Below are 12,201 nucleotides of genomic sequence, written 5' to 3'. Positions count from 1 at the left end.
TGCAAGGCGTTTGGGATCCACTGTATGACTGTTTACAAGACAACACACAAGCTTAAAGATCAACAAAGATCACACCCCTTATATAACAATGTAACCCAATACAAAAATGTCATAAGAAGAACATAGCTTTGAAATAAACAACTTCTATCAAATAAAGTAACATTCAATAACCCGGCTTAGAACATAACAGCACAATAAAATTAAATATCAGCAAATAATAATTAAACAGAAATCCACTCTTCACAATTACAATAAATAATTTCTAGACCACAATCAATAAAAATGGCAGCAATTCACGGTGCGTTAAATAAAAACAATACAAACTGATAAGCAAAGGCACACAACTCATAAAGTTATTTTTTTTAAAATATCCCCAAACTCCTCTTTTTTCGGAGTCGGGTCCCTCTGCACCCAGTACCCAGCCAGACTCGATCCTGCTCTCTTTTGCCACTGCCGCTGTGTGAACACCACGGTGCTGCTGGAAGAAGGAGTTTGGGGTCTAATCCTGATCTCCGTGGCAGGTTTGCTTCCTCCAGCTCAGCCCCCACGCTTGCCTGTTTAGGATTTCTGCTCTGCTTGCAGCCCCACACTGGTCCCTGGAATCCACGTATAAATAAACATGCCAATCCATTATAGGTTGGAGAGATGTTGTTTTTTCCATGTCAAACTATTCCAGACATCTTGGTTCACCAAAGTCTTTCTGCCTGGTCCGGGACGAGTGAAGCAGAAGCCAGGGGCTTAGAGAGGGATTTAACCCGCCTGTTGAGCCGATGGTGCCTGGGGGTGGGCTGTGGCGGACAGTGTGGTAGCCGCAGGCTGGTCCTGCTGCGGTTTTTTTTGGGGGGGGGGGTCGGGAGGGGCCCAGGAAGCCCCAGCACACACAGTAAGGCTTATTCTGAAGCTGCGCTTTACAAGAAACGAAAACTCTCGTATTTGGGATCGACAGTCGGCTCGGAACAATAAAGCCTTAGTTCGAGCAAAGTATTGCCAGCTAGTTAAAGGAATATTTCCAGCAAGGCTCCAAATGCATCTCACTGAGCACTCAGCAGCTCACTAAACATGCCCCTGGGGCAGCACTGCTCTGGTAATTATAAAGGCCCCCCAACAGCATCCTCTTGGGTCAGCGCGCTGCCTGTTGCCCCGTTTGGGAGGCCACTCGGTGGTGCGGGCTGGATTCGTACCCAAGACTCGGGCATCCCTCCCTGCCAAGAGTGGCTGTTTTGGCCAGGGAAACAGCTGGCTGTTTGATTTGGGAGGCTGGACCACAGCCGCTTGGGTGAGTGTGTACGGAAATCTGGGAAGGTGGAGGTGTTTTCAGCAATGTAAAATGGGGGCTGTCTAAATATGGAAAAGGTGTTGTCTTTGTTGCGTTGCAGTTCGTAGAGTCATAGAGCTGGAAGGGACCCCCAAGGGTCATCTAGCCCCACCCCCTACGATGCAGGAATCTTTTTGCCCAACGAACCTGAGATTAAGAGCCACAGGCTCTACTGGATGAGCTATCCAAGCAGTCAAATTTCAGCCCACTTTTCCCTCTAAGGAGCTCACTGTGACATGCACGGTTCTCCAGCTCCACATTTAATCCCCACAACAACAACCCTGCAAGGTAGGTTGGTAGGCTGAGAGGCAGGGGGGTGCAAGCTGGGACTGATAGGAGCTGTAGTCCAAAACATCTGGAGGGCACCAGGTTGTAGGAAGGCTGGCCTAGGTCCCTAAACCATGCACCACAATGGTAATGATGTCTTGCATACATTTGCATTCTTTTTTGGGAGAGTGGGGAGAGATTTTCTGTGAATCCTTTTATTCTTCTGGCTCCAGGCTTCTGCCGTGGCTCATACAAAAAGTGGATCTAGATCTGCTTCTTGACACAGAGTGCACCAGATCCAGGCTTCATCCTCGCTTAGCCGACAGCAACAAGCTGTAGATCCAGCCCTCCTCCTGTTCTCTATCTCGGCCTCTTGAACCTACACAGGCTCCTTGAGTCAGTTTTCAAGGATGGCATTAGTTGGCCCAGAAGAAATAAAATGGACAGGATAAATGCCCAGTGTGTCCGTTTCAGTGTTATGTCAATGCCATTGGAATGGAGTCCTTGGCGTGTCAGACTTGGGTTCAAATCCTCAGTCAGCCATGAAGCTCACTAAGTGAGCTTGGGCCAGTTGCTGCATGGAGGAAGTGCATAGAGAGAAGTTTTTCTTCCTCTCTCTCGTAACACTATAACTTGTGGATATCCGATGAAACTAAATTTGGGGATACAGCCGTACCTTGGGTTACATCCACTTTGGCGGACGTATTTTCGGGCTATGTACTCCGGTAACCCAGAAGTGTTTTTTGGTGCACGCGCGGTCTGCGCATATACAGAAGCGGTATGCGCAGTTCGGGCAAAGTGCTATTTTTGGTTTGCGTACTTTTCGGGTTACAAACAGCACCCCGGAAGCAATTAAGTACGTGACCCGAGGTACCACTGTATTCAGGACAGACAGAAGAAAGGACTTGTCCACGCAGCTCCGCGTTAAACTATGGAACTCCCTCCCACAAGAGGCAGAGATGGCAACCGACCTGGTTGGCTTTTAAAGAGGATTAGACAAATTTGTGGAGGAGAGGGGTGTTTCCGGCCACTATCCAGGGGAGAGAGGGCTTTTTTGCTGGGATCCTGCTCACAGCCACTGTGAGAACAGGATGCTGGACTCGATGGGCCACTGGCCTGATCCAGCACGGGCGCTTCTTGTGGCCATTGTGGCCATTTCAGTGTTGCATCAATGCTAAACGCCTGATATTTGGGAAATGCCAGGCCCCTCCTGCTTCAAGGCTAGCCCAGTCCCAAGTCACCATCTTGCCTGTTCGGCTTCTGCCACACTTGGCGGCAAATGCCTGCAACGTGCTTCCTCCAGCAGGCCGGTTGCAAGGTCAGGAGGTTCCCCAGAGGTCATCCACTCTGCCCCCGCTCTTCCCAGGCGATTCCCCTGTAATCCGCATTGCGCCGTGTCCACTCATTTGGCACAAGAGGCTCTTTGGTTTCGCAAGGGCTTCGTCTACGGCTGCGATCAACTTGCCAGGGGAAGGCCAGTCCCTCACGAGACAGCCTGCCCCCGAGTTTAGTCACCCGCTTTGTTGGGTGTTGTTGTTGGGGGGAGCAGGGGGGGGCTTGGTCTCCAGTCCTTGGACTGCGTCCCGGGAAACGGATCTCTGTGAAACGGGCATTTATTGAAACCAGATTGTGGGAGGAGCAGTCTGCTCCTCCATCGCTCCCCTTTTGAACACTAAGCGCTCTGGAATGAACTCAGCAACCTCGAAAGGAATCCTTGCATGTTGTCTCCTCCGTACAGCGAGTCACGGAGGGAAGAGGGCCAGGAGAACCTTTGATTCTGCTCACAGTTTCCCAATAGGCCTTAGCTCGGGTCCATCTCATAGAATCGTACAATTGTAGAGTTGGGAGGGACCCCAGGGGGTCATCCAGTCCAGCCCCCTGCAAGGCAGGAATCTCAGCTAAAGCATCCATGACAGATGGCCACCCAAACTCTGCTTAGAAACCGCCAAGGAAGGAGAATCCACCCCCTTTCTAGGGAGTCTGTTCTACTGTCGAGCAACTCTTAGTAAGTTCTTCCCAATGTTCATTCGGGATCTCCTTTCTTGTCATCTGAATCTGTTGGGTTGGATTCTGTCCTCCAGAGCAGGGGGGGAAATAAGCTTGCTGCTCCATCTTCTTTTTTGGGGTGGGGACTGCTGTACTCATTTGGCTGTTTTTTTTTAATAATCATTGCAGTGTCTCCAAAAAAAGCATCTCTCCCCCCCCCATAAGTAACGACAGTGGAAGCTTCCTTGTAGTGTATCGAGCCCCATATTGTCTACACGAGGCATGTCCAAAGTCCGTTTTGGGGGCCTAATCTGGCCCGCCGGTCGATTTAATCCGGCCCCTTGTGGCAGCATATGTCCTGGGGTAAAATCCTAAAAGTTCAGCAACTTCAATCCTAAAAAAAGCTGGACAACTTTGGTCGGCCCTCACGAATGTTCATTTCATCAAATGTGGCCCTCTTTGAAAAAAGTTTGGGCACCCCTGGTGACCTACACAGACAGGCAGCCAAGGAGCCTGGAAACGCTGCCGCGACTGAACCTGGGTGTCTTGTTTACTTCCACACATCCTTATATGACTGTAATCCACTCATGTGAGAATAAGCAATGCTGCCCTTATTAAACTGCTGGGTGGAAGTGACCTTGTTGAGGTTGCCGCGATCAGGGTGCTGTAAGCCCAAGTTACGACTTCTGCAAAGATGTAGTTCGGGGGACCACATTCCCAAACCATATTTGAAAGAAAGCACAGTGCAGGGAGTGTTTTTAAGGACCCTCCTATACTGGGCTGGTCCAGTCCCAAACCACCACCTCACCAGTTTGGGATCTTCCACTTGTGTGGTGGCAAGAGGGGCCACTCCAGCAGATACAACAGGTCAGGCTGGAGAGGAGAGAGCTCAGGCCAGAGCTGAGCTCCTGTTTCGTTCCCTGATTGTCTTGGGGGACCACGGCAGGGACCTTCAGCCACCTGACGGCTCGAGAGGTGAGCGGGTAGACGGAGCGTGCTTTTTGTAGCCATGGTGCGTCCGCCGGGAAAGCGGAGCTGGAAACTGGGGCAAGAGGATGAGGGCAAGAGAACGGGATATTAGGAAGAAGGGTGCGCTGCAACATTTTGTGGCGGTTGCCGCATGTGTGCATGGTGTGTTTGTGCATGCAGCAGCCACAACATCCCAGCCTCCCCCCTTAGCACAGCTGTTGACAACCTGGCACCCTCCAGCTGTTTGGGAATACAACTCCCATCACCCCCCCCAATGGCCATGCTGCCTGGGGCTCATGGGAGTTGTAGTCCAGAACAGCTGGAGGGCGCCAGGCTGCTTCAGCATCCCCAAGAAATGCCTGAGAGTGTGGTGGGACTATGCCAATGAGCCTGGTCCTTTGGCTCCATGGGTTCGTTGGCTCTACAGAGTTTCCGTTTAATTTAGTTTATTTCTCTATGGCATTTCTACCCCACCTTTTTCTCCAAGGAGCTCCATCAGGCATGCATGGTTCTCCGCCTCCTCATTTAACCCCACAACAACCCTGTGAGGTAGGTTAGGCTGAGAGGCAGCAACTGGCCCAAAGTCGCCAAAGTGAGCTTCATGGCTGGGTGGGAATTCGAACTCTGGTCCTAGTCCAGCACTCTATTATTTTTTAACTAGATATCTTTCCCTCCCATCACCATAACGGCTCCTCCCCAGGCTAGCACTACCACAAAGCCTAGTAAACTGATCCCTCTTGGGCCCCTGTGGGCAGGGGTGACCCTTGGCTAGATGGCCTTTGGGTGCCCCTTCCCACTCTTTTATTCTTTGCTTCTCCTCCTTTGTTTCTCCTCTGGCGCAGGAGCAATCGGGGGAAGCGCCTATGTTCCCGGACTCCAATTTCTCCCTGTTCCAATATTTGCTCGTGGAGATTAGCTGTTTGATTTTCCATGCGTGGCTCCAACATGGTCCAAGCCAGCCAGAGGGTTCGCACACCCCTTCCAGCTTGTGATAAACCAGCAGAGTGGGTTTCATTCTGGGCTGGGCTAAGGGGATGCCCCCGCCCCTCAGAAAACTTCCATTCGTTCATTCATTTCTGATATTTGTAGATCGCCATTGAAGATCACCACTGATGGACACAAAGCAGTTTAAGGTCCATTTAAAAAGTTCCTTCACCAGTTCCCGGCGTGCACAGCGGGAGGATGGCGGACTTTAACATCTTTGCTATCTATCACGAGTTAATTTGGCGGCTGCGATGGGAGTAAGCAGCCTCCCACCTCCCCGGGACGACGGGGAGGGCTGCCTTTGCCCGCGGTACTCCTTAACCCGCTTTGGGTCCTTCGGGACCGGTGGGGGAGTCTGGGCACATAGGGCTCGTTTTCAGATGCAGCTCCTGGAGCCGGCCCCGTTCGTGCACGCTCCCTTTAATTGGATATATAAATTTGTTTAAAGATTTTGGGCATGTCTCGGACAAAGGAGTGGGAAGAATGTTGCTAACTGCAGCCCTGAGTGATTAAGAATGAAGATTGGAAGAAGACGCGGACTTTACATTGGTATGTGAAGGAGGGAAAAGAAGGGGGGGTAAGCTCTGGAATTTCCGTTTGTTTTGCCTCAATATCTACTTAACACGGGCGAAACCTCCCCCTAGAAAATCCACTTTCACAGGCAAATGGCAAGTGGACTTTAAAGACAGAATGGAAATTAGAATGGAAATTACAAAAATAAACTGTGTGGAGGTGAAACTTGATCTGGACTTGACTCAACAGAAATGGAGGATCCTCGGCTGGCTGTGACGCAGCTAGAATTAACTGCCGAGTGCTGATGATAGCCTGTGGAGCTGTACACCACTTCAAAGGGAGAAGCCGGATTTGATGGACGATTGATAGTGGAATTTACGAGGGTCTGGCCCTCCCGGAAAGGAGTGGGGACGGCTCACAGGGGAAGAAATTGGTGTGTCGCAGTTTGATTTACAAGTTTGATTTATGAGAGACTTTCAAGATGGCGTCAGCCGAAATGCGATATTGGGAGAGGATGGCTTTTTCCACACAGAGACATTATTTACTATAAGAGTGTCTGCTTGCTGGCATTTATCAGAGGCTGTGAAAATATTGACTTTATGAAGCAACTGGAAAAGATCATAAGAAAGCGCTCCGGAGTCCGAGACATGGGGAATTCACAAGTTAAAAATTTGGCATAATTGGAATTGTTATAATTGGAATTGTATAATTAATTTGGCATTGTAATTTGTTTGGTAATTGGAAATATATGTTGGAAAATCAATAAATATGTTTTAAAAAAAAATAAAAAGTTCCTTCACCAAGTAGCACAGTGTTTGAGACAAAAAAAAAACAACCCACAGGTTATAAACATTAATTCCATAAATAGGCATCATAAAAATTACTTAAAGCAAATTGTATTAAATTAAAACAACAAAAGCGGCAACAAAAGCGGCTAATAAATTTGATAAACATTAATCTTAGAATGGCAGAGTTGGAAGGGACCCCACGAGTCCTTGCAATGCAGAAGTTGCAGATAAAGAATCCCTGATGGTTAAGAACAGGTATTTAAAAACTAATTAAAACCAACATTAAAACTAAAAAAAACAAAAACAGATTAAAACCCATGCCAACATTCTGCATGTCTGATTAGGCTTGCCTAGACAAAGATGTTTTAAGCAGGTGCTGGAAAGGGTACAGTGAAGGCGCCAGCCTGGTGTCAAGTGGCAGGGAGTTCCAAAGTTTAAGTGCTGCCACACTAAGAAATGGCGAGTATTGTGCGGCACCCGTAACATTAACCCTTTGCCTTATAGTGTTGTCTTGTTTTCTCCCCTCTTTTTCCCTGGCTCTCAGATGCTGACCTTTGTCTCCTGTGTCGGCAGAGTGGTGGTCCTCTTGGCGGCTGTTTCGGTGACCACGTCCATCACCATGTCAGGAGAATGGGGAGAAGAAGGTGAGCTGACACCTGCAGACTAGTAACTCTCTAGGGCAGGCACCCCCAAACTCGCCCCCCCAGCTGTTTTGGGACTACAATTCCCATCATCCCTGACCACTGGTCCTGTTAGCTAGGGACGATGGGAGCTGTAGTCCCAAAACATCTGGAGGGCCGAGTTTGGGGGTGCCGGCTCTAGGGCTTGGAGGATTGCTTTGCAGGGTTAGAGCCAGGGAGGTAAGTCTTAGCAGGATCAGGGCCAAGGAACAGACCAGCTCGGAGTGGTGGGAAGCAGGGACCCTCAAAGAGGAATATCAGTTACCAGGTCGAGCCAATAGATACTGTGCAAAGTTCCGGTTGCCTCACCTTAAAAGGGGGAAGCAAAATGATCGAGGACTCTCTTGCGAAGACCGGTCTCAGTGTTAGTTCAGAGAACCTCGATGGCTTCGTGGAAAGCATGGCCTCCATGGGGTCCAGTATACCTGAAGGAGCATCTCCACCCCCATCATTCTGCCCGGACACTGAGGTCCAGCTCCAAGGGCCTTCTGGCGGTTTCCTCGCTACGAGAAGCCAAGTTACAGGAAACGAGGCAAAGGGCCTTCTCGGTAGTGGCACCCGCCCTGTGGCTTTTCCACAATGAGCTGTGCCCAAAGCAACTCACAGCAAGCATTCAAGACAACAAAACAGAGAACAGCGCAACTATGCAAAGTGCAGAACGCACTGGCAAATTCAAAATGACGAAAATCATCCACTTGGCAAGCGCAGAAGAAATTTGACATTGCAGAAAAGCTTAAGTACGTGAATTCAAAGCAAAAATTTCTGGCACGAGTCTTGCTGCATCCCAAGGAGCCCGGCTTAAGTGGCGCTTGGAGGAGAGGCTTCGATGGCACACAGCTGGCATATAGGCTGGGTGGCAAACCTCTGGCTCCCACATCTCTCCTCCGGAGGAGGCTGGCAGGACCAAAAGGCAAATGTCGGGATGGGGGGCAATGATGGCAAGTCTCTCCCCCAGCCTCCTGGAAGGTACCAACAGCTGGGACAGGTCTTGCTGCCCTTCCCCCTGGTTGGCTGCTATGAGAAGAGGATGGATGGACTCGAAAGGCCATTGGGCTAATCCAGGGGTCAGCAAACTTTTTCAGCAGGGGGCCGGTCCACTGTCCCTCACACCTTGCGGGGGGCCGGACTATATTTTGAAAAAAATATGAATAAATTCCTATGCCCCACAAATAACCCAGAGATGCATTTTAAATAAAAGAACACATTCTACTCATGTAAAAACACGCTGATTCCTGGACCGTCCGCTGGCCGCATTTAGGAAGTGATTGGGCCACATCCGGCCCCCAGGCCTTAGTTTGGGAACCCCTGGGATAATCCCTCAGACTCTTCTTCCATTCTGAGGTTCCTAATCTTTAAACTGGGCCCTTAGTGCCTATTCTGGCTACTGGGGGCTCTCTGGGGTCCCAAGTACAGAGTCGTTCCCCACCCCCAGCCTTGCTCCCTGTGGTTAGGGAGACTGCGCTTGGGTTTTCTCTGTGACAGCGTTCCCTAACTGGTGCCCTCCAGGTGTTTTGGCGGCACCTCCTCCTTCATCAGCGAGCCGGAGGCGCAAGGACTCACCTGCCTGTCATGCTTATTATGTTGTTGCTGACAGACAGATCTATTGTCCAAGTTGGCAGCAGCTTCTTCCTGCTTCCTTTTCCTGCGGGGGCAGGTGAACTGGCAGCCCCACAAACAAGCCCCAGCGCTGCCACACCTTAGGCACAGCAGGTCGGGGCTCGTGAGTCGCGTTCTTCCTGTTACTTGACGTACCTTGCAGGTATCGAACAGGAGAGCAGCCCTCTTCCTTTGTCCTCTGATTGCCTTCCCTAGCACGGGGCTAAAGCTCTTTCAAGCAGCCCAAGAGACCACAGAGATTTGGGGTGGCGGGAGAGAGATGATTTTTTATTTCATTTCATAATGTCTATAATCCAGAATGTGGCAGCAAGACTGGGGACTGGGAGTGGCTGCCGTGACCATAACACCGGTCCTGAAAGACCTACATTGGCTCCCAGTACGTTTCCGAGCACAATTCAAAGTGTTGGTGCTGACCTTTAAAGCCCTAAACGGCCTCAGCCCAGTATACCTGTAGGAGCGTCTCCACCCCCATCGTTCAGCCCGGACACTGAGGTCCAGCTCCAAGGGCCTTCTGGCGGTTCCCTCGCTGCAAGAAGCGAGGGTACAGGGAACCAGGCAGAGGGCCTTCTCGGTGGTGGCGCCTGCCGTGTGGAACGCCCTTCCATCAGATGTCAAGGAAATAAACAGCTGTCTGACTTTTAGAAGACATTGGAAGGCAGCCCTGCATAGGGAAGTTTTTAATGTTTGATCCTTTATCGTGTTTTAATGTTCTGTTGGCAGCTGCCCAGAGTGCCTGGGGAAACCCAGCCAGATGGGTGGGGTATAAATTATCATCATCATCATCATCAAATTGTGATAACAGTTATAACAACATATGAAAACTATAAAATAGGCACGTAGAATTAAGGATATGGGTCAAAATGGTGAAATCTGAGTAAAGAATATTATTGTTACCTGGTTATCAAGTCTAGTTCCAGATATGGTGCCAGGCTTGTGGTGAAGGTTGTCTGGGAAATGATGGTTCCATTGTATCTGGAATCAAGGATGGAGATTAATATTCTAGCTCCAGGCAGACAGACTCTGAATAACGTTTCAGGGCTTTATTGAGGCACATTTCTGAAATAAATTCAGCGCACACAAGTCAATATAGTAAAATACCTCCTCTCAAATAGGAAGATGATTAAATTTGTATACGGACCTCCATCTGTAGATCTCCGGGTGTTTCACAACATAAAAACACAAGATAAAAAAAATCACGTAGGTGGAGGTGATATTCCTGCCACTGTTTGGGTGTGGTGGTGGTCAGCTGGTCTCCCTGGACTCTGGCCAAAGTCAATCAGAACCATATTTAGACAGTTCTCTAACTACACAATGTGCCATCGTAGCCCCTTTTCTTGGGAGAAGAGAGGGTCTCGTCCCCCCAAAAAATGAAGGAACCCTGACCCCCTCTGTGTTCCAGGCCACATGTCCTTTTCCCAGTCCCATCACTTTTGAGTTTGGGCTGTGCTTATCTGGGGAGGTTATTTGTCAAAGTGCTCTTGGCATCCTCCTTCCCAAGAAACGTAATACCGTACGATCACAGGGTCCGGTTGCAAGGGGTCTGCGTATACCCAAAGATTGCTTATATCCAAACCCTGGGGGTTGGGGAGAGAGAGAGAATCCCAAACTCTCAGAGACCATGTGCCAAGCGAGGCTTACCAGGAAGCGATGCGGAGAGCTTAAAAGCTCTTTTTGCGCCGGGTGACCCAAGCAGAACTGGCGCAAAATAGCTTTTCTGGGATAATCGAGGAATATGTGCTCTGGTCTGCTTATGTTCACGGGCCTCTCTTCCAGGGGTGACGTATGCCCAGCTGGGGAAAGACGTGATCCTGACGTGCGCTGGAGCAAGTCCCGGGTAGGTGTCTCCAAGCGGCCGTGTTCCCTTCCAGAGGGATCGTGCAAGACCTCTGAGTGCGGGAGGGGAGACAGGAGCCACCTTGGGACAAGCCAGGGTGATTTTCTGGGCCCCTCGACGGGAACAGAGGGTATGTTTGCAGACAAGATGCCGCTGCCTCTTGATCAGCCTCACTGCGGCTTTCTGGCTTTCAGCTCCTCGGTGGAATGGCGGTGGAACGGAGGCACCGTCCTCCCGGAAGACTCGGCGGTGCAGGCAGGACAGCTTCTCCTGCCCCACACCCAGCTCTCCTCCGAAGGGGTCTACAGCTGCCACGACACCAGCGGGATCCTCCTCAGCTCCACTGTGCTCCGTCTCGGACGTAAGTTTGGGGTTGGCTGCACCAGAGCCGGAGCATGGTGGGTGAGGTCCGCCCCGGTTGCCATCCCTGAGGGGGGTGACAAAATCCCGTTCGGGCCCGATCGCAGCCGCACGAGATCGCGCACCCCGCGGCGGATCGCACCCCCAGCCGGGCGCAATCGCCCGGCCCCCCGGGGAGAGAACGGTAAGGAGGCAGGTGAGCAAAACAAGAGGGGGGTGGGAATGGGTGCCGCACGCCCCGTCCCATCCCTCCCTATGGGTGGTTCGCCCTGCCCCAGGTGCTGGAGAGGTTTCCTCCGCCGCTGGGCTGGTTCATGGCAAGGTGCGGAGATTCTTGGGAATGAGGGCAGGATGGTTAGGAACATAGGAAGTCCCATCGAACCCAGAATTGTCTCCACCAACTAGAGTTTCAAGCAGAGTGTTTCTCCCAGCTTGAGAGATGCTGGGGATTGAACCTGTCGGAATATTCTAGAAAAAAATTGAAAATGGTCTTGAACAAGTTGCTAGGCAATGGAGGATTTCCCCCAGCGGCAGGTGCCTTTATTAGGGCATGTGATCAACTGTGTTGCTCTGTTTGTTTTTATTTATTTGTTAATGACCAACGTAAAGTTTTGTAAATAATAATAAAGACTCTGAGAAACAGAACCAAATGGGGTTTCTTCCTGTAATGGGACTTTCGCTAAGAGATAGCTAGAGTGCTGATGCTAAAAGGTGCAGGAAAACCTTTCTGTGAAAGGAGCTCTGCTGCGGAAAGAAATGACAGCCCGAGACCAGATGCTCACGCCCCAACAGAACCTTGGACGTTCTGCATGCGGTGCAGATGCTCTTACCACTGAGCTGTGGCCCTTCCCCGATCGCTGGGCCGGCCTTGAGCTTTTGCCAGGAGGA

The 12,201-nt window shown here is 50.6% G+C and overlaps 1 protein-coding gene across 1 annotated transcript in view; it reads left to right on the top strand.

The window, feature by feature from the left end:
* The window catches only part of IL11RA (interleukin 11 receptor subunit alpha), a 136,056-nt gene that overhangs the window by 101,624 nt on the left and 22,231 nt on the right, over positions 1-12,201 (top strand). Inside the window, exons 3-5 of the mRNA XM_033164472.1 lie at positions 7,367-7,466; positions 10,893-10,953; positions 11,148-11,314. Of these exons, the coding sequence (XP_033020363.1) occupies positions 7,367-7,466; positions 10,893-10,953; positions 11,148-11,314 (328 nt within the window). The remainder of the gene's footprint in view (positions 1-7,366; positions 7,467-10,892; positions 10,954-11,147; positions 11,315-12,201) is intronic.

The sequence above is a fragment of the Lacerta agilis genome, chromosome 11 (assembly GCF_009819535.1).
Source record: "Lacerta agilis isolate rLacAgi1 chromosome 11, rLacAgi1.pri, whole genome shotgun sequence".
In the NCBI taxonomy this organism is placed as follows: domain Eukaryota; kingdom Metazoa; phylum Chordata; class Lepidosauria; order Squamata; family Lacertidae; genus Lacerta; species Lacerta agilis.
This window is presented reverse-complemented; position numbering and strand designations above follow the sequence as displayed.